Below are 21,548 nucleotides of genomic sequence, written 5' to 3' on the forward strand. Positions count from 1 at the left end.
TATGCTGGTGAGTTATTTTGGCATGTATCTTTTAATGAGGCCATGTGTAACTATGGGATAGGAGCTTTACTTCCTCCTTAGTGCTTTCACGGGTTTCTGAAGGAGCTGAGGGGAACAGCTGCTTCCTGGCTGGTGTTGGGGCTGGGAGTACCCTCAAGGAAAGCTAGTGTTTTCCAGGTTCCAGGATCCTTTGAACTTTAACTGCATCATTATTCTTTGGAAGCTGACAAGCTGCCTAGCCTGGTCCTGGCCAGGACCTGGTTGCAATGCTGGAGGTCCTTCTGCCTAGAAGAAGACAGAGGGTGTGTACAGCTGATGAGCTGGCCAGAGGTGCTGTGGGAGAAGAGGCTGCCTGCTTGTGGGCTGCCTTGCAAAGTGCCAGGGGCCCTGCTGTGTGTGAGAGGTGAAGCAGAGCTTGGTTAGCAGTCTTTGGAGGGGACCTTAGCTGATCCACCCTGTGTCAAGAGGTAGCATGTTGCTCTCTGTAGCTATAGAAAGTCAATAGCTGGGAGGAAGCAAACCTGCCCTCATCCTTCCTGCAGGAGGAGGTGAATTTGGCTGAGGGTCAGGTCTGTCACCCTGTCTGGCCTGGAAAAAAAAAAAAAACTTAATGCAACAAAACAGGGGTGAGAAAGTCAGGGCCGCAAGGCTGAGTGGTAACAAAGAAGAGATGAGCCTTCTTGCTTTGCTGTATAGCAGGTACTGTGTGTTGGATGCTGCAGAGATGGCAAAGCCACAGCCTGTGGTGCAGGGCACCAGGTCTGTGCAGCCAGCCCACATCCGCGCTGCATGTGAGGTCAGCAGCACTGTGTGCAGCAACGGTAGGAGAGGGCTTGAACACAGCCTTCTCCAAACATGACTGGACCCAGGGTCCTAGATACTGCATCTGAGTGATGAATTACTTTAACATTCACTCTCTACTCTGTCCTCTCCTCATGTTTTCTTGATAGGGGAAACTGTGGTCAGAGGCTGACAACTTCCTTCCAGCTGCTTTCAAAAGTGGAGTGACTGTTTCTGTTTCACGGGAGTTTTCCACCACCTCTCCAGGAGATGACCCAAACGGAGCAGTTTCCCATGCAGCTGGTACAGTGCCTGGGCACTGCTCTTGTCCTCGTCCTGGGTGAGTGCCCTGTACCACAGTGGGGCAGGTGAGGAGGGAGCAAAGCACATAGCGCTGGGAGGAGCTCCTTACTGGGTCAGATGTTGCAGCCTGTCTCCCCGGGCTTTGCCAACGCTGATTTGTGCTTGCCTGCCTTCCTGAAGCGAGTGGCTGAGGTCCTTCCAGGCTGGGTGGCTCTGAGCGGTGCCTCACTTGACAGATAGGGACAGTCCCCCTACAGCCTGGCGCTGCTCTGGCTCTGAGGCTGTGGGAAGAGGTTGGGTGGCATGTTCTCCTTTTGTCACTGTGATTGCATGCTGAAGTGAGAGCCTGGTCCCCCGACTGGGTTTTGGTGAGGGGACTTGCAGGCCCCAGTTGTGTGACTGCTGCCTGCAGGGGGTGCAAAGAGGGTTTCTTTGCCCCCTCCTGTGGGACAGGGCTTCTTAATCTTTGCCATCAGCCCCTGCATTCCCTGGCCCGGACTCTGCTGTTGATTTTTGGCTCAGTGTCTGTGTGCCCAGGGGTGTTTTTGATCAGTGTGTGTTTTAGGAAGCAGCACAAGCTGAGTGTCCTCTCTGGGAGCTCCATGGAGAGGGGAGAAGGGTGGCATGCAAGGTCCTCTGCTTCCCTAGTCTTGCCTACCAAAACCATCTACAGATGGAAAAGGAGGGAGCCCAGCATGCCTCTGGGTGCCCCCTGGCTCTGGAGGAGCTGTCTCCTGCCCTGACTCCTGCATTCCTTCCCTGGCACAGGTCTGACCTGTCCTTGGAGCCATCTCTCTTGTGCCCAGTCTGCTAGTTCCATTTGCTGTCTAACATGCCCTGAACCAGTTGCTGGGACATCTGCCTTTGGCACTGCATCCCTGTCTCTGACAGCAGTCGGCTCTGGCACCTGTCCCCTTCCCTCGCCTGCCTGTGCAGGCTCCAAGTGCTTGGCTCTCTTCATCTTTCTATGCCACAAGGCTCTCTCACTGAGCTCATCCTGGTTGTTGCTCTCCCTGAACAACTAGCTAGGAGATACTCTCCAGCTATAATCAGGCTTGACGGCCCTGTAGCTGTGATGCTCTGGCCTCTGTGTGACCCAGTGTATTGGGATATGAAAAAGTTTGGAAGCCTGTTGTTACATGATTTGTCCTTAGAATTGTACTGAGTGCCAAAGTCCCTGGGGCTTCATGCTTCAAAAGAATAACTATGCAGATTAATTTTTTATGTATTACATTGCAATCCCATGCACACTTTGACCTGCTGCTGTTCTGAGTGAACACCTCTGCAATACCATATGCTTCTACAAACACACTTGTGGTAACTGTTTGCTGACAGGTTTGAGCAGTGGCCAAAGGGTGGTGACCATTCAGAAGGGACCGCTTTACCGAGTGAGGGGCTCCCATGTCACCCTATGGTGCCGGGTGAGCGGCTACCAGGGACCAGCAGAGCAGAACTTCCAGTGGTCCATCTACCTGCCATCAGCCCCTGAGCGCGAGGTGCAGATTGTTAGCACTGCTGACCCCTCCTTCCCCTACGCCGTCTACGCCCAGCGCGTGCGCAGCCGGGAGATCTACGTGGAGCGGCTGCAGGGCAACGTGGCCCGGCTGCACATCACTGAGCTGCAGGACCGCGATGCTGGTGAGTACGAGTGTCACACGCCCACCACCGATGAGAGATACTTTGGGAGCTACAGCGCCAAGATGAACCTCTCCGGTAAGTCTCAAAGAAGAAGCTAGCTCCCTGCTGGGCAGCTGCTGGGCTATGGTGACTTGAGTTTTGCATTTTCCTTACTGATGCTCTCAAGGTGCAAAATCCCCAGGGCAGACATACTATCCCATGAATGGTGATAACAGAGAGCATGTGGATATAAAGCACATAGGGATACAGGTGGGTTTCCTACTGCTGCCTCCAGCTTTGTGCTGCAGGGAGTGCAGATAGGGGCAGAGGGGTCACTGCTTCTCTGGAAGAAGGATGGCTGGCGAAAAGAGTGAATAATGAGGATGGTAGGCACAAATTTTCTCCTGTTCCTGCTGCAGGATTGCTAGCCTACATGTGGTGTGGGGGGGAAAGGAAGCCTGTACTGCTTTCAGGCCTGATTTTACTTCAGTTTCTGATGTGGCCACAGCTTTTCACAGCCAATTATTAGCATTAACTGGTGGTGTCCTCTCAGGTCAGGGATATGGGACATGATCCAACTGGGATGTCCACAGAAATAGCAAGAGGGAACATCTCCTACAGAGCATTGGGAGAGGTGATGCAGCTGAACAAAGAAGAAAAGGAAAAGGCCCTGGTATAAGGTCTCCAGTTTACATAGTAGTACAGCAGTTTCAGAGGTCTAAGTGCCTTGTATTCACTCCTGTTTTCTCCTTTCTCCTTTAGTATTGTGCCAGCCTGCACTGAGGGCAGAAAGGGGCTGAATGTTAATATCTTTGTGGTTGCTTAATACTGCCCATAGCACAACTGAAGAAAGCACTACAGAGATTTGCTGTGCTTTCATTCCTACTGAGATCTTAAGCACCTCACACTTTGGCATAATCTGACCGAGGCCTTGTCAATCAGCTGTGAAAAATATTTCTGCTATACTGTCAGATCCTTGGGGGCTTCGCTCTTGTTTCATAGTGACCAGAAAATCATTTCTTCCAGTGACCAGCTGCTCTCTGTGTTTCTTCCCTTTTGTTCAGTGATTGCAGACACCCTCTTGGTTTCCATGGCACCCCAGGTTCTCACTTGTGCTGAAGGGGACACAGTGGAGCTCACCTGTGAGGTGTCAAAGTCCACCACCCTGCACACGCATCTCTCTGTTGGCTGGTATCATCTTCAGGGAGCAGGAGACAGCCATGCTGAGGAGATCCTTACCCTGTCTAAGGATTTTGTCTTGAGGCCAGGGGCCTCTTACATGCAGAGATATCTGAGGGGGGATGTACGGCTGGACAAGATTGGGAATACCACATACAAGCTCTCCATCAGGGAAGTGAAGCCATCTGATCAAGGTCAACTATACTGTGAAGCAGTTGAGTGGATTGAGGATCCCGATGAGACATGGAAGGACATCTCCCGGAAGCAAACAGAGGAGACATCACTGATAGTCACAAGCCTAGGTAAGGCCCTTGCAGACTCACACTTCAGCTGCAATTCACTTGTGCACTGAAGCTGGTGTAACAGCAGCATTTGGTGGCCTTCAGTAGTCATGAGACTGTGTATCGTGAGAGCCTCTCTGCTCCCACATACTCGAACCAAAGCCAGCAGGCTGAAGCTCTAAGACAAACAGTATTTGAACATCAGAGAAAACAAATTGTTCTTTTTCTGCTTTTGGCACAAGTATGTGTCCCATGGGCTGAGGGATTTGCAGCTCCTGAGGCATATGCAGAAGTCAGGGGTCTCTGGGTGGTGCTAACCCAGAATGTCCAACTCTCTGGCTTTAGGGCAGAGCGATGCCTGGGAAGAGCTTAACACTGATGACTGTTACAGCATGAGTGGTTTTTATCTTGTTAAAAAACAATGAATGAAAAACTTAGATTTGTGCCTCACCACAATGTCCTTGGGGTTGAGCCAGTCACTGTAATGCATTTTTTTTCTCTCCTTATAAGGTAGGGCTGTGAGAGCTTGCCATCCCAGAGCCCACAGGGTGAGTGGGTTGTGCTGCCACTCAGCTCTTGAGGTGAGGGGAGGGAGGTGGGAATGGCTCTTCTGGTCCCTAGGATGTGTCATCCCCTCCAAATATGTAGTAACTGTGCAGTAGCCCAGTGGCAGGCATGGGTTACTCAGAGGGCTGCAGCTAGCACCTGACCCTGCTCCTGCTCTGGCCCCAGGGGATCGCTGATGGGTACCACCAGCCTTTGCAGACAGCAGAATTGCCTGTCTCTGCTGCAACCCTGCACTCACTTTGGCAAGAGACACCAGCTGCGTGAGCATACCCTGCAGCCTTGCTTCAGCTGCATCAACCAGGTACTTAGCGGGGCAGAATGGGTGCAAGGCTGTGGCAGCCAAAGATGTGGGATGCACTGTGGTTGGTACTTCTCACTTCAGAGGTTCACGTAGTTCAACCCCTTTCAGACCAGCCAGCGCTGACTACTTTTTTGATGCTGATGGCAGTTGTGTAACATCACAGACCTAAGCCAAGGTGTTAGCAGAGAGAACAGAGTGTGCCCGCAGCAAGCTGGCTTCTTGGCAATGTTAAGTTCAAGTATGCGGAAAAGCGTGTTGTTAGACTGCCTTGAGGGAGTCTCAGCCTCCAACACTGAAGTATACTGCAGTCAGCTGCCCACTCTACTGCATTAGCCATGGGCCCTGATGGGCAAGCGGGTGCACTGAGCGTGTTGCATGGCTCAGTAATATCTGTTGGAGGTGGCTTGTCTGTCCAAGTTGTCATGAGTCTGTTGGGCTCAAGTGCCAACTGTTGCTGCCACTTACTAGACTGTTCCCTCATCTCCTAGCTTTTCATATGTTGCTGTGATGGGACTGTGAGTCAGACTGTGCTTTGAAGTGGATGCACCAAACTTCTAGCCTATGTTCTAGGAAAATGTAGAGTTAATTACTGAGAGGAGACTTAGACCCATTAATATGGGTGAGAGATTAAAAAAGAAAAGTCTGAAAACCAATCTCTTGGCCACTGCTCCCCATTCTCGCTGATTCCACTCTGTACTCCTGGACATCTCCTTTTCCCTCTGTCTTGTTCTGCCCAGCCACCTCCTGGGGCTCCTAGCTTCCACAAGCTTGGCATCACCTTGTCTGGGTCTGCTGGGAAACCCTCTTTCTCTGTTGTGTTGAAATGTTTACAACGCTACACATTTGCCCGCTGCTCCTCTAAGCAGCCTGCCAGCCTTCCCTCCTGCTGCAAGCCCTTTCCTTGCTGCGGTTCCTCACCCTGCACTTCCTCCAGGTGCATATGGTTAGCTGTGCTCAGAGGAAAGGAAAATCTTTCTTTTCCACCAACATTTCACCTTGCCTAGTAGGCAGCAGCCAAAACAAAGCTGCTGTCTAATCAAAACCTTTAGCAGAATATACAGTGGTGTGCAGTAAAATGAGCAAGTTTCTCCCAGCAGATTAAAAAAAGGGACTTGGAGGTTGATGAGAGTGGTGCCCTTATGAGTACTGGTGTTGTGCAGAGAATTAAGAGCTTCTCGCAAACTGCAGTGGCATGCAGAAAGGCAGCAAGAGCAGAGGAGGCTTTGGAGGCTGCAGGCTGGCAAGCTCAGGGAATGGGGTTCAGCTTCCCATGGGGTCTGGGGGTGGCAGTGCAGGAAAAGCAGGAGAGAACAGCTTATTTGGGTGTGAGGAGGCCAGCGGAGAGAGCTGCGAGGTGGCCTGAGCCCAGAGGCAAGAGTGGGGCTGTGGAGGAGCCTGCAGAGCAGGTTTTACATGCGAGGGGCTGAGTCAGGGCAGGAAACCAAAGAAACAGAGGAGCAAGGAGCATGTGTCGGGGTGCAGCTCAGTGGGAATGAGTTCTGTCCTCCCCCCCCCCCCCCCCCCCCCGTCAGAGCCTGGTCTCTGAAAGCTGGCAAGTTGGCCAGTTTTGTTCACCTTATTATGCAGTGTTTGAAGCAGTGGCTTTCCATGCCTGCTGCTGTCTGGTAAGCAGCTGTAGTCAGTTTGCTTGTTTAAAAGGGTTCAGTATGACTGGTAGTGTGTAACTTCAGATACCAGTGCCTTGCAGTCATTTGGAAATGGACAAATCCTGTGGAAGTTTGTTTGCTGTCAAGGGTGGAAGTGTGGCAATGGTTGCACAAAGGGAACCAGATGGTTGTATTAGACCCGGTGATATTTGAGAGGGGGGAAGGGGGACTGGCTAGAGGCATGTTAGGCCCTCAGTCATGTCTGCAGGGCAGCAGGCTTGCTCCAGAGCTCCGTGGGAGAGCTGGAGGCTTGGGGCCAAGCACCCTGTCAGTGCAAGACTTGGCCACCACTCTGACCATGGTCACGTGCTCTAACGGTTTCTATAAACTCTCCAGCAAATATTTGGGAATGCCAAACATATCTGCAGCGACTGAGACTCCTGTTCATGAATTGTTTATGAACCAATGTTTAAATTAACAGCATAATTTGTTTTCAATAAATTATCTGAGCCCTCCTAGCAGCAGTCTGGGAGCTGCTCTGTTTTACCTTGAAACTATAGCATATAGCCTTGTCCCTCCTGCTTGACATGGGAGGTATACCAGTGACCCAAGAAGATGAAGCAGCATGATGCAGGGTATGTGACAGGCTGCCCAGAGAGCAGGGGCTTTGTCCTAGCTGCTGCTTTTGCGCAGTGTCACTACTTTGTCGGAGCACCGTGGGGGGTTTTGGAGTACCCTAGCAGGTGTCTGCTTTCAGCCATGCTCCAGCTCTGAGAACTGTTGGAGGAGCCCCAGCTGGGCTGATACGAGCAGCAAGGGGGTATTAGTGGCCAAGACTCTGAATGACCCACAAAGGAGGTGGATCATATCATAGGACCTGGAGACAGGGACCCCTATTTCAAGTGCAGCTGACCACCCAAGAAAGTCTACCAAGATAAAGGCTATCTTATGCTCCCCTTGTTGCTATCCTCTTTGTGAGGCACCTGCAGTTGGTAGATATTAGGAATAGGGTGCAGGCTGGATGATCTTCAGCTCTTTTTACTTCCTTCTAAAACCTTAGTATCTCATGACAATTATTGAAATTTCTGCTTATCTTAGGGACTAATTCAAAACTTGTCCAAGTTGGAGAGCCATTCTTACCCATCCCAGAGCACCCAGTGACATCTGTGACATGGGAGAACCAGCTTTGCCAGATTCAGACAAGGAACTTGAATGCAAGCAACTGCATGCTGCTTCCCATCACAGACAGCTGAATGAAAAGGACAAAGACTGCAAAGGCCCTTGGTAGCTTTTTCTGGTTTAATGGATATTTGTTATGTGAAGCAGAACAGCTCCAGGTGACAAGGTAGTGAAGCCTTCCCTGATACCTTTTGGTCAGGACAGACCACAGTTTGGACGTGTGAACTGAGCTAAGGTGGTTGTAGCTCAATGCTGTCCCAGTGGGAACTCTGGTCCCTGGGCTGTTAGCTGTCCCGACAGGGCTGAACCTTGGCTTTGTGGTTGCACTGGTGCTTCATCCCCTTGTGATGTTAGAGCCTGGAGTTGACTAACTTCTCTCAGTGGTAAAAACTCCCCATTTAGATCATTTTTTTTTAATGAAAGAAAACCTCTGAGCACAAACCTCCCCCTCATCTTCCTCTGTGTGTTCATTGTGTGTCCTCTGGAGCTGCCAGGTGAAAGGGAAGTCTGAGCAGGGCCACTAGCACCCACCTGGCTTCTCTTTGCCCACAGGTAAAGATCTCAACGTGACTGTTGCTGCTGCTGAAAGCTCCATTTCTGAAGGTGACACTTTGCAGCTACGTTGCCGTGTGGGAGCCCAGAACAGCCGTGACAGGCAATTCCAGGTGATTTGGTTCCTCAACAGCACCGAAGTGGCCAGGGTTGACCCAAGAGGAGTGTTGATTTGGAAGAAGGAATATGAGGAGAGAGCCAGGCTGGGGCAGCTCCAAGCTTTCAAGCATAGTGACACAGTTTATGTCCTCACTGTATATGAGGTGGGGCTGATGGACAAAGGTGTGTACAGCTGTTCAGTTTCAGAGGTGGAGAAGGCTCCTGGAGACTCTCAGAGCATCCAAACCAAGCTGTCATCTGGCCTCCAAGTCAATGTGAAGCCAATAGGTTAGTAAATCTACTTGGCTGCTCTTCTAGGTGAAACCTGAGGTGATACCTGACGGAGGAATGCTTCAGGTCATCCTGGTAGGGACCTGTCCACAATGCAACTGCTGTTTGAGGCAGAGGGCAAATGTGCCATAATTTTCAGTAGGTAACAGTGAGAAAAACATTTACTCTGCTAAACATTAGCATGACTGGTGCAGCAACTCCCAACAAAGTGTAAACCTTTAGTTCAGTCTCCCTGCTACAAGTTTTGGGGCAAATAGGTAGAGTTCTGAGGAGACTGGATCCTTCTATGTCTTTGGCACAGAAAACTGAGAGCAGCCCATGCAGCTTCTCTTGAGGATCACAGGATAACTCAGGATAACAGATTCACCTAAGAAAGAAGGATCACTGTCATTATCATCAGGGTGGTGTCTCTATTTTGGGGGGATGACTTATGACAAACCATTCTAACAAAGCTGCACAGGAGATCCTTGGCCTCCTTGTCACAGCTAGACTATGATGATTTTAATGTGGCAGGTGGTGGGAAAAGCAAAATCTGCCTGGTGGGACTTGTAAATGTTCCTTTATGTATCAGCGCCCCAGGAAAGCCATTAAAAAGAAAAGCTCTCAAAGGTTATAAGAAAGGGTTGAAAATTTCAGACAATTCCTTTCAGTTTCCAGTGCCAAGTTTTATCTAGTCTCTCTGTTTAATGTAACAATAACTTTGGCTTTTTCTGTCAATAAAAAATAGTCTTTCCTCCAACACAGTATCTGTTGCTTACAGAAAGCCGCATGTACCTGTCTATGTCCACCAGCACGGCGCAGATAGTCGCAGGAGATCCCTTGATCTTCCTTTGTGAGGTGCGGGGAGCAACCAATCCTCTGTCTGTGAAGTGGTGGCACCTGCAGCAACATCAGAGCCTGCCATCTCTCGTGGCCGCCATGGAGCGAGATGGCTCACTGACCCTGGGCAGTGCCTACCAGGACCGTGGTGCACAGCGGAGCATCAGGCTGGAGAAAGCAGGCTCCAGTGCTTTCACACTGGTGATCTCCAACACGTCAGCCCCAAGCGATAGTGGGTCTTACAAGTGTGAAGTGGTGGAATGGTCCCGAGGCAAGAGCTGGTCGCAGGCAGAGGAAACTGTGGTGACTGTCAGCCCTCTCAGTAAGTTGTGCCACCACCTTTTGGTGGCTTTCAAGCTGGATGCACATGCGATGGAAGGCAAAGTAGTATGCTGGTGGGAAACCAAGGTTAGGAGCAAAGTCTATGTGCTGAGCTCCGCTGCTGTTGTGAGGTGACATGAGGCCAGTCATTTGCCACTTAAGTGCCTTAGTTTCCTCACTTATTACAGGGGGTCCAAGTCCTTCAAAGGATGTTATAGAGGGAGAAATGGGAGGTAAGTGCTAAAATGCCTAGAGATCCAGAAGGCAGTGATTTGCCTAGCAGTTCTTTCTAACTGATTCTTTAATTCCAAATGCAGAAAATCTGTTCTATCAACATAATTGCTTATGGTAATTAAGCTCAACAGAAGCACTTTCTGAATTGAGTTGTGGCCTTTGTCAGTGATACACTCTTGGCTTTGACATCCGATTGCTTCTCTTGCGTCCTTTCCGAGCACTGATCTTCTAACTTCCCAGGCATGCAGAGCCCATGTCTTTTCTTCTTTTGATTGCTGGAATGGATGCATTTATGGAGAGACAGGTTTGATTGTAACTTAATTTTTTTCCCCTTTCATTATTTGTGTGATGAGTGTCTAGACCCACTACTGTGGGTGGGCCACAGTAGTTCTGCTTTTTCAAAAAGTGAAAACAGTAAACAAACAGCACCACAGAACAGGAAGAGGGAGGAGGTGAATGGCAGGCAGCACTGTGGTCCCACATCTGAAATGGCACACTACCACTTTGGGAGAGGCATAAGGCAATCTCCAGCTTGGTGCTATGAGGTGTGACTGGGAAAACTGGTGCAGCAACATGAGCCTGGAAAGCGGTGTACCCAGAGCTGTGCGGGGCCCTGCAGTGGAGGAGCTGGGCATGGGGCAGGACAGGACTAGGCAATGCTGCCGAAGCTATGGGGGTGGACAAGATGTGGGTCTTGGCCTGGAAGAGCAGGGTGCGTTGCAGGCATGGGTTTTGACAAGGAGGGCCTGTGGCTAGGGCTGTGATAGCAGGATACAGGTCAGGAAAGAGAAGCATTGGCAGAACAGAGTGGGGATAGGACGAGGTTTGGCTGGCATCAAACTGACAAGATTTGCACAATGCAAAATAAAGCAGAATACTGCTTGTTGTTGGCATGGGGATGCACTGACACAATGAGGAAAAGTCTGGTTTGGGTTGGCCCTGTGTGTGCTGCAGACCACATCTCATGTGAGGCATGAGAATGGGTTTTGTATCAAGCTTTTTTCTTGTAGCAAAGCTAATGCTATTCACCTGTCAGCATCAAAAGCACCAAGTTCAGCTGGAAAATAAGGTGAGTCTGGATGGCAGTATGTAGCCTGTGAAGTGGCTGGGGGAGTAGGAGAAGGTGCCATGTGGGCAGGGATGGCAGCAAGGTGATGTAGCACACAGTTACAGCTGGGCTTCTGGAGCTCAATGCCAGTGACTCTTTTCCTCTTGAGCAGATCTTGGTTTGCATGCCGTGCTGATAAGTCGAACTGCTACCGTCAAGTATACTCAGAGTTTTGAACTCTTCTGCCAGCTGAGTGCCAGCTATGCCCTCGAGGAGTTGCCAGTGTCCATGACGTGGCAGTTTCAGCCCAGTCGACCCACAGGGGACTATCAGGAGCTGGTCAGAGTCCTTCCCAGTGGCACCGTGGCATGGGGGATGGCCCAGCCACACTTCCTGAAGAAAACCCAGTTGACAAAGGCTGCCTCTTCCTCCAGGCTGCTGATCCACAGTGCTACGGCAGATGATGAGGGTACCTACAGATGTGAGGCGGGGGTCTGGAGCAGAAGCTCCCTGCCACAGGGACAGCCAGCTGCTGTTGTGAGGTCTAATGCTGTGGGGATAAAAGTCACTCTGCCAGGTAAGCATCACAATGTGCGTTTCCTCAGTAGTGGTGTCTTGTTGTGTGATATGTCCAAATCCATCAAAAATAGTGAGGGCCTGTCAGGACTGTTGAGGGCTGCAATGCCCTGGGTGGTGACCCTGGGTGGTGATGGTGGGGTGTTGCTACTCCTCCTGCCTCTTCCTCAGTGTCCACAGCTCTTAATGGTGCTCTCAGAGGCAAGTTTGGAGATAGTGAGCGGTGACATTCATTTATTTGCAGATTAGGCTCAGCATATGTGGATCAACCTTGCTATTAGGCTTTTAAGTTGCATCTCTGGAAGGAAGAAGTTCACCTGAAAGCCAAACTTCTCCTTGGCTGTAGGCCCAAGGAGTCCAGCTGAGCACAAGTGAGGGCAGTGAGAGGTGCCTGCTATGGTGTTGGTCTTCTGGAGAGTCATGGGACAACTCTGCTGCCCCTGAGCGGGTGCCAGAAGGCTGATTTCCTCTGCTTGGTTCCCCAAGCTTTCCCAGAAGTATTGAGTTATTGGGCTGCTCTTGCCAGCTAAGCCCATTGGCAGAGGAGCACAGCCCGCGGAAAGCACCTGTGGCTTTCTTCAAGGCTGGGAGCTGGGTCTGACTGCAGCAGGTTATTCCCTCTGCCCGTGGTGGCTGCGTGTGGAGGCATTGCCCGTGGGGGAAGGGGCTGAGCTGCACAGCAAGGAGTTGCGTGCATGGTTGCCCTTTTATGGCCATGACTAAAGGCAGGGTCCATGCCTCCAGAGCGCCTGCCAGTATCTTGCAGGGAGCCACAGGCTCATTCCTTTTACTGAAGGAGGATGTCGTAAATCCTCCTTTTGAGCCACCCCCTCTGCTTGTGTGCGCCTGCTCTGCGCCACCCTGGGCAGAGCTATGGCGGCTTGCCGTGCTTGTGAAGTGGAGCTGCTGGAGGAGTTAAAGGAATGGCCCAGGCCTCTGGGCCTATGGAATCAAGCACAAGAATATGAGGATTTTTTTTCCTCATATCTGTTCTGTCAGCAAAGCAAAGAGAGAACTTTCCTTTCCTCTGCCTTCTCTTTCCTTTCCTCTGCCTTCTCTTTCCTTTCCTCTGCCTTCTCTTTCCTTTCCTCTGCCTTCTCTTTCCTTTCCTCTGCCTTCTCTTTCCTTTCCTCTAATCTTTGGCTTTTAGAGATCACAACCTAGTGAACTGAAATTATTCACTTTCAATGTTTTTTTTTAACTGATGAGTTTGCTGTAGTATATAACCTTATACGTTTCCTTCCCTGTTTAGGCTCGTTTCCACGGTGGTTTCCCCCCTACTCCATTGTTCTTCTCCCTGCCCCTGTAGAACTAGGTACTGAGGCACCCTGTTTTACACCTGAATCATAACTTCCTGATGTGGTGGGATGCTGTGGAGCAGTGATGCAGGAGGGAAGCTGGGGTGACAATGAACAGCAGGTTGGGCACACGTTTGTGATGTAAATGGCATTAAGAAAAGCAAACGTAGTTGTAGATTGTCTATGGAGAGCAGACAGTAGCAGCAGAGTAGGAAGACAGTAGGACATCTGGCTCCAAATATATTGCAGCCATTACTGGATATTGCAAGAGTGTAAAGACACTGGGAACTGGGAGGAGAATAATGCATGTGGCTGGAGGACAGCTGCTAGCTGTAAGCACTATTACTCTAAGAAAGGCAGCATAAGCCAGTGAAGGATATTTTGGAAGGCACAGTACAAGTCTGAGAAGGAAGCCTACACTAGCAGCAACGGAATGAAGCTAAGTTGTAGAAAATCAAGCTGCAAATTATGAAAGTCATCATTTGGTTTCCTAGCATATAAAGTCTGATGGCTGGAGCCCACAGAGATACTCAAGTTCTTGACTTTTGCTTGGGCACTTGATTCGGCACTCGGTATCAGTAGGTGCTTTAGGCGATGAAATGCCTGTGTGGATCTGACTTAGAGCTTCAGATGGGAGGGACATGCATGAAAGGGGGAGAAGGAGCACAAATCCTTCCTATCTCTAACTGCTCAAGTAATTCAGCATCTGATCCTTGATGGGAACTGATAATTAGTGACCTGGGCAGGCAGATAGAGATCTAGCCATACTGCACCTCTCTGCTCTCTCACAGAGGTGATGCTTCCACCAGGCTGCCCATGGTGGGCTCCCTCTGGCTCCAGAGCAATCTGTTGGAGCTGTTGCATGAGCCGTTCCCCAGCATGCTAGCTGGCTGTGCGCGGGTTGTTGGAAGCCACCACATCCTTTCAGTCTTGGAAGGAGTGTTGTCAGCAAGCAGCATTTAAAGCTAGGTAGGTGACAAGAGATTCAGCTTAGTTAATTAAATTGAAATTGAAAGAGAAAACAGAAGTGCATCTTTATATGCCAAAGGGAAAGGGAGGCAGCTGGTCTGCCCTTTTCAGTGATTGATCTTTAGCAGCAGTTATATGAGTGACAGGAGACTCTGCGCTGAAAGAAAGGGGCTTTGTAGAGAGTGCTCTGCTTTCTCTCGAGATGATCTTTTTGGAGAATGTAATGGCAATTTTTCCTCATCAAAATTGAGTGCTCTTAACAGCAGCTTCTGTGTTTCCTCTCTGAGCTATAGCAATTTTTGTTTCTCTGGAGTATTTTCTGCGCAAGTGGATGTTAGGCTGGGCCCTTTTCCCTCGAGGGCCCTCCCGAGGTGACTTACGCTCCTCTGTGCTAGTGATGGCAGCCTGTCTGGGTCTGGGGATAGGACCTGGGTTTTATATGTCTATCTTGGGTCCTGGCTGCATTTCATGGGGGAGTTCACTTGGAGGGAGATGCCATTTTTGGTCTAATATGGCCAAACAGCTATTTTTTCTGGGCCTGTCTGAGGTTCAAATCAAGGTTAGGTGATAGCTGTTGTTCATAGACCTTGTTAGGATTTAAATTCTGTAAATTAAACTCGTGAATTAAAATATCTCTTTAATCCTCTTCAGGTTTTGTTTTTCTGGCCTTCCTTGAGACTCTTCCCTGCTGGCATGACTACTCTGCCCTCCCTCCCATGGCATGGTGCTTTCAGGATTAACTGGATGGAGCAGAAGAGGCTCCTCCAGATGCAGGTTGTCTTGTGCTTACACCTTGGTGATCACACCAAGTTGTTAACATTAGTGTGGTTGCTTTTGAAGGACCCACTGTCTTCCCTGGATCCTGCCTGCTCCTCCTTAGTAGCCTTGAAAACAGCAGCAAAGTCCTCAGTTAAAGTGTATGGGAATACTTTTACTTTTCCTCTGGCAGAGTTCACTTTTGGGTCCCTGGTAAAACTCCTGGACTTCAACAGGCAGCTTGATACTCTTGCTGAATCTAGCAGCTAACATAAGAACTAAATTCTTTCTTTTTCTAATGTGATCAGTTCACCTGTACCACTTAGCTGCCTTATCCTTCCCTACAGCTCTTTCTGGACTGGACTTTTAAGTACTGAAGATGGAAAACATCAATTTGTGTCCGCTCCCTAAGTGTGCTCAAGCCTTGGGGTGTATGCATGTCTGAGTTTCAGCAGCTTTCTAGTAGGGTGGCTTCCTTCCTATCCCTTCTCCTTCTTGCCCCTGCCTGTTCATCCAGAGCAGTGCAGTGTGCACTGTGAAATGCAAGGCAGTGCTTTGTGGATCCCTTGAGAACAGCTGCCTCCTTGTGACTGTCAAAGTCCTCACCTTTGTAGTAGTGAGCAGATATGAGTACTTAGGGATGTGCAAGTGCTGCTGTGAAGGAGACTGCTTACCCTTTGAAAATATGACTAATAGTTGCAATTAAGAGAGAACGGGAGGAAGGGTAGCAGTGTGCAAAGGGAAGGTGGCCGAAGTGGAAGTGAAGGAGGAGATGGTGCTGGTACACTTGAAAGGAAGGCAGAAGCAATGTTTGATGATACCAAGAGCCATCAAATGGGATATTTCGTATTGACTGGACTTAAGAGAGGCAGTGATGGCCTCTGAAGTGGGTTGCAGACTCTATTTTGGCTGAGTACCTCTGGGTACCTGTTACCAGAGGTCCTAGAAAAAGTATTTATTGTGACCAGTGGGAGATGAAAGCTCCCTGAGACATGGGCAGGAATGCCATGAAAGTCCAGGAGGGTGGTGGTGGGGGGGGGAGATGATGAGGCTTGGGATGAGCTATGAAAAATCATGCTGGAGAAGGAAATGTTTTGGGGACTCTGAGAAGAATTGCTTCAAATATGGGGGAAATGTGAGGGCTTTCCTTTGTCATGTGTCTACTTCCCTGTTAGCCTCTGTGAGAGAAGCTGCGGTGATCTCCTGTTCCACATGATCTCCTTGTGACCTGCTGTAGTTGTGTCCGCCAGCAAGGAACTGCAGGGGAGAGCTACTGAGTGTGTGGCTCAGGGCAGGAGGAGAAACCTTTCTGCATGGACAGAAGGATCATTCCCCTCAGCTCATCCTTTACCCTACCCACAAACAACACCTGAGATCAAAGCTGCTAGAATCTCGTCCTAGCAGATTACAAGGAAAATCCGGGAGTGAAAATTCAGCCTGTGGTCTTTAAGACCCTAAAGGGTGTCTTGTGCTGAGTAATTTCTGTATATCCTTATGTAGATACCTGTGTGTATTCACTGGCCACATTTGCCAAAAGTAATGTCTTAGCACAAAGGCAAGAAGCGGCCTGAGGGGAAAACATGGGCATTGCAAGGCCTTTCTAAAAGACTGATTTGCAGTCTTTCCGTTGTTTAAGAAGAAGCAACAGCGCTAGCTCCAGGTGACATGCAGCGGGAGCTGTGCCCTGCAAGCAAGAAGCAGCAGCCATGCTTGCAGGGACTGCCACTGCAGTGTTCCAGTGGAGAGGGATGCTGGGCTGCAAGAAGGATCAGGAGTTTCCCTTTGAGCTATTTAGTGCTTAATTGAACAATTACCAGGTATAAATGCAAAGGACATTTGGAAACGCATTATATGGCTTCCAGTTAATAACCAGCAAACAGATGAGACAGTAACTGTTAGCGAAACCCACACAGGCTCTTTTGTCTCCCTGAGATAAAAGACACTTACTGTTCACTGTCTCCAAAGCCATGGGCTGGTTTTGTCACTTGTGTGCGAGCCTGGTGACAGAAACAGTGGGAGACTGACACGTTTGCTTTAGAATACAGGCTTTGCCTCCAAGCTTCAACAGGGAGTCTGCCTTAATTCTCCCATTTGTGCCTCGTGATCCTTCAGATGGCTTCCTCTGCCGTTCCCCTGCCCAGTAGCACCTGGTGATTCCCATCCAAAGCTCACAAACAAATATGTGAACTTGTTCTTCCTTCTTTTCCCCTAGCCTTTCTGCTCTTGCTAATAGGTCTTTGTCCTGTGAGCATCCTCTTTCTCTGTCCTCTTTCAGCAGGCCTGTCAGGCCAGTCATATCCTTTTTCCTGGTAGCATTCCTGTATTGATAGCTACAGCTTTAACAATTATTTTATTTCTCCATTTCAGAAAGCAAGCTTCAGGTTTCTATCAAAGAGAGCTCTGTGGAGATCACTGGCAGTGCTGATGCAACTATTGAATGCAGAATCTTGTTTGCCCAGAAAACTGCTCAGTTGGCCATTACCTGGTACTTCCTACCGCCTCCTCCAGCAGATGCAATCCCGCTGCAAATTGTAAGGGCCAACTACAGCAATGTTCTGGAATACGGGGCTGAGTTCAGCTCTCTGACACAGAGGACCAGGTTCCAGAGCAAGAGGGTTTCCAGTGATGCCTTCTGGCTGCAGATCTTGTCCACCAACCATGGAGACCAGGGCAGCTATTATTGTGTGGTAGAGGAGTGGCTCTGGCTGGCAGACGGCTGGTACAAACTTGGAGAGGGGAAATCAGGAAGGACTACATTGGAATTTAAGCTCTCAGGTAAACAGGTGGTTCTCTCTTGTATAGGTACCACAGCAGGAGATTGAATCTATTTACTATGGGGACCCTGCTTGGCCTCTTCTCCTAAGCTGATGGGCCTTTAGAAAAGCAGATGCTCCTGTGTGGATCTGAGATGTAAGGATTTTTTTGACTCATGGCATTGCTTCATGGAGACAGGAGGCGCAAGTACCCCTCAAAGGGAAATAGGGTATTAGGAGGATTTACCATATCCTCCTGATCCAATCAAGCTGGTATTTTTGCCTCCAGCAGCAGGAGATGTTTAATGCTTCATAACAAAGTGAATTGTGGCTTTTTCTCTCAAGCACATAGCGTGCTTGATCGCTTGTGCAGTGCAGTGAATAGAGAAACCCTTTCCTGACACTTCTGAGCATTCTGAAGCAAGATATTAAGTTATTTGTCCTAGTGCATCTAGCCATTGAGGAAAAGGCTGAATGCTTAGCTGCTTTCATCTTGTATGCTACACTGCTAGGGTGCATGGTGAGTCTCCTTGGCTCAGTACTTCCAGGCTGCCACACTCTCAGCTTGACTTGACATATAGGTGGCAGTCCTAAATAAACTGAATCAGGGAGTTCCTAAATAGCTTTTGGTCCAAGGGATGCCTTGTTGCTTTTTTGGAGGGGGAGGGAAACAAGCATCACAACAGAAGGTGGTGAACAAGGGACAGAGATAATGTGATAATGGCCTCAGGGAAGGAAGGGACCTCCATATCAGGCTGTGGGTTCAGGAGGGAGCATTTCTGTAGCAGTGCAACACAGTGACAGTTCTTTCTGCTTTCCTCTCTTCCCAGAGAGTGAACTGGATGTGGAAAAGACCAACTGCAGCATCTTGGTGAGGGAGGGCACCGAGGTGGTACTGGGCTGCATGTTGCGGGGGATGCGCTCGCCCATCTCCCGTGTCTCTGCCATCTGGTTCCATGAGGAGGATCGCTCTGGTGTGAGGCCCTTGCTGTACCTCCACCGCGATGGCATGGTGCAGTACGTTCAGGAGAATCTTGCAAGCAGGCTGCACCTTCGCCGCCCCACTGCTGGTGACTTCAGCCTGACACTGCAAAGCGTGGAGGAGGGTGACACTGGGGTGTATTACTGCCAGGTGCAGGAGTGGCAGCAGGATGGCAAGGGGGAGACCTGGGCTCTGCAAGCATCTGCACTCTCAGGGTACACAAGGCTCACTACGCTCCCACCAGGTAATGCCTTGCCATGCTGTGTATGAGGACATCCCTTGACTGTAGCGGTGCATGTTGGTGGGATAACAGTAGTACTCTGCTGGCAGTGCTGACTATAATAGTAAGGGTGCAGCTGAGCCAGGGTCAGGGGGCACTTGCTAAGCAAGGCAAAAACCAAGTACATGGTACTGTGAACACTGGAGGTGGCTGTTGGGTGAGGCATCGAGAGTGTTGGCTGAGCAAGCCACACATGCAGGCCAGAGGAGGCCATTGACTTCAATGGGAGCACTCTTATGTCTGCAGCACATTGCTGAATTGAGTGCTCTTGGAGTGATCAGGCATGCAAAATTGCTCTCAGCTGTGCCACTTGGGCCAGAATACTAGCTGTTTTGGGGGGAAAATGCTGGGTGTGTTTTTTCTGGCCTGTCTGTCTCTAATGAGGTCTCTAAGAACAGCCTTTGTCCTCCTGGGGTAAGTTGGGTTGTGTGCCAGGCCACAAAAATAGAGATGGGTTCTGTATGCAAAGGTTTAAATATGTAAAAACAAAAATCTCAGCCGGACATGCACAGTGTTTCTAGGGAGGTAACTGACAGGCAAGAAATACTCTTTTGCTGATTATTTGGGGAAATAGGAGGCTTGGATGACCCATATAGAGAAAAATTATGAACTGCGAAAAAACCCACATTGCACCTAGCTGAGGTGAAAGTGCTGTTCCTCTCATGCTGTAGCACAGGAGCTGCCATATGTGAAGTCAGCCTGAGTGCCTCCATGTCATTATACAACAGCTATGGCACCAGCCAGTGCTCAAGGGACTCTGCAGTGTCCTCCTGTGGGATGGCTCTTGGTATGGGTATGCATGGAGTCACGCACAGCGTATGATTGCACTTACAGCGTATCCAGATTAGCCCTGCCCTAAAATGAAGGGTTCACTGTACTTCATCCCTGTGCTGCTATGTTCATCTTGTCCATCATGGCTCCTTGGAGCACTCCAATTTCTCCTTCATCAGATTCCTCTGTCTCTTGTTAACCATTACTGGCTGAAATAACTGTTGCTAAAATTGCTCAGTAACTGCTAGAAAAATCTCCTCACATTTTTTTTTATATGTGTTTTTGCCAAATGGTTTTCACAGCTTTCCCAGACCCAAGAGATCAGCTGTTTTGTTTTTCTTGCTGTTTTTTGTTTCTCTAGCTCACAGACTTCAGTGTTTTGCAGAGGAATTTGTCCTGGGGGGACACAGCTAAGGTTATACCTGTAACCAGGATGCTAATCCTTGATGCTGCTGTTAAGACACTTCCCTAGTACTTTGCCTAGTACAGAGGCATTTGTTTAATTGAGAGTTCTGCATGTTTTCGTATGGGAGAATAAGCATTGCTTCCATTTTCGTGGACAGGATCCTTTGGGGTTGGGGTTGTGCATCACGTGAGGAGACTTTAATGACCAGTAATAATGGGTGATTGAGAGGAGCCCGGGACAAACACGGGGACTCTAAATGAGGGCTCTTCAGCCAACAGCCAGCTGACCAAATCCAGTCTTTTGGACTAGCCAAATCATCAGTCCAGGCTGCCTCTACCGCAGCCAGGTTGCTGTATTGCAGGAGGTCTCTGAGAGAGGGATGGGGCCAGCTGCTGCCTAAAGTTCAGCGCAGCTGAAATGGGACAGTGGTACAACAGGAGCAGGAAGAGGCAGGGGGACAGAGACCTCTTTGGTCTTGTTTCCTTTGCTTTCTTCTGGCCCCTCCTTGCTCTGGTAGAGCCTCTGACAACAACCTTCTAGCTCACCCCACCATAGCTGGTGTCAGGCAGGGAGCAAGGCATGAAGGGAACGTGGCTTTTTCTTATTGTGCCTGGTCTGGAACAAATTGGCTGAGGAGCTGTGCTGTCTCTATTGGGATGCTTCAACTGAGGGTGAACTGCAGGCCCCATCTGACCTCTCAAAACAAGATGTTGAGGCAAATTACCTTGTTTCTCTGTTTTTCTCAGGTGGCCTTAAAAATGGTATCTGAATTGTTCAAAATTGGTGATATTTAAGAATGAGGAACAAATTATAAGAATCTATCCTACAGAAAGAGAAGGAGATTAAAAGCCAAATCAGCTTGAGCTTCACTTGCACCCCCCCCCTTTTTTTCCCTCTCTTCCTACAGAGTCAACTGTTTTGTCCAGGATCTGCTCATCTCCACCACTGCTGAACTTCATCCTATACCTACCTCTGGTTCTCATCCTTCTCCTGGCCATTGCTGGCTTCTACTGGTACCTCAAATCCAGGAATATCAGAAAAGATAATATCAAGGATGACCAGCTGGTAGAATTGCAAAGGACTGAAGATGTCAAGCAAACTTAGCTGATCTATACTGAAAAATGTTAACTTTAAGGAGTGGAGTTAGACTGTCTGAAGGGGAATGAATGCTTGCAGTGGGGCTTTGTATTGTTTTTCAGTAGCTCTTGCAATTAATCCTTGAAACTGCACATTTACTCTGTGGAATAAAGCAGTCCAAAATTACTTAGCAAACAGGATCTTTGTAATGAGTGTTTTTATCTCTTAGGTTAGACACCCACCCATCTGACACCGTGCGCATTGAGATCCTTGCAATATGGTTCTACACATCTCCCCCCAGCTCCAGTGTAAAAGGAAATGTTGTTTTCTTACAGGTATAAAAGAATAACAGCTTCCTTTGAGCTGGGGCACGAAAGTATCAAATTGCTGCTTGTTTTGGGAGACTTGACAAAGTAGTAGCCACTGGCAGACTAAAAATCAGTGGCAGAAGTTGACATGAAATTGACTGTTGCTGTCCTGCTTAAGGCATTGCACTTGCCCT

At 49.2% G+C, this 21,548-nt stretch overlaps 1 protein-coding gene across 1 annotated transcript; it reads left to right on the top strand.

Annotated features, from left to right (window-relative positions):
* The first annotated feature begins 967 nt into the window (after window positions 1–967).
* CD101 (CD101 molecule) lies at window positions 968–21,229 on the top strand. The gene is made up of 9 exons (XM_062597395.1): window positions 968–1,120; window positions 2,419–2,796; window positions 3,765–4,181; window positions 8,367–8,753; window positions 9,517–9,897; window positions 11,351–11,755; window positions 17,145–17,552; window positions 18,361–18,756; window positions 20,877–21,229. The coding sequence occupies exons 1-9, from the start codon at window positions 1,051–1,053 to the stop codon at window positions 21,071–21,073; spliced, it is 3,039 nt and encodes a 1,012-aa protein (XP_062453379.1). The 5' UTR covers window positions 968–1,050; the 3' UTR covers window positions 21,074–21,229.
* The last annotated feature ends 319 nt before the right edge of the window (window positions 21,230–21,548 follow it).

This window comes from Rhea pennata, chromosome 1 (genome assembly GCF_028389875.1).
Source record: "Rhea pennata isolate bPtePen1 chromosome 1, bPtePen1.pri, whole genome shotgun sequence".
Classification (NCBI taxonomy): Eukaryota; Metazoa; Chordata; class Aves; order Rheiformes; family Rheidae; genus Rhea; species Rhea pennata.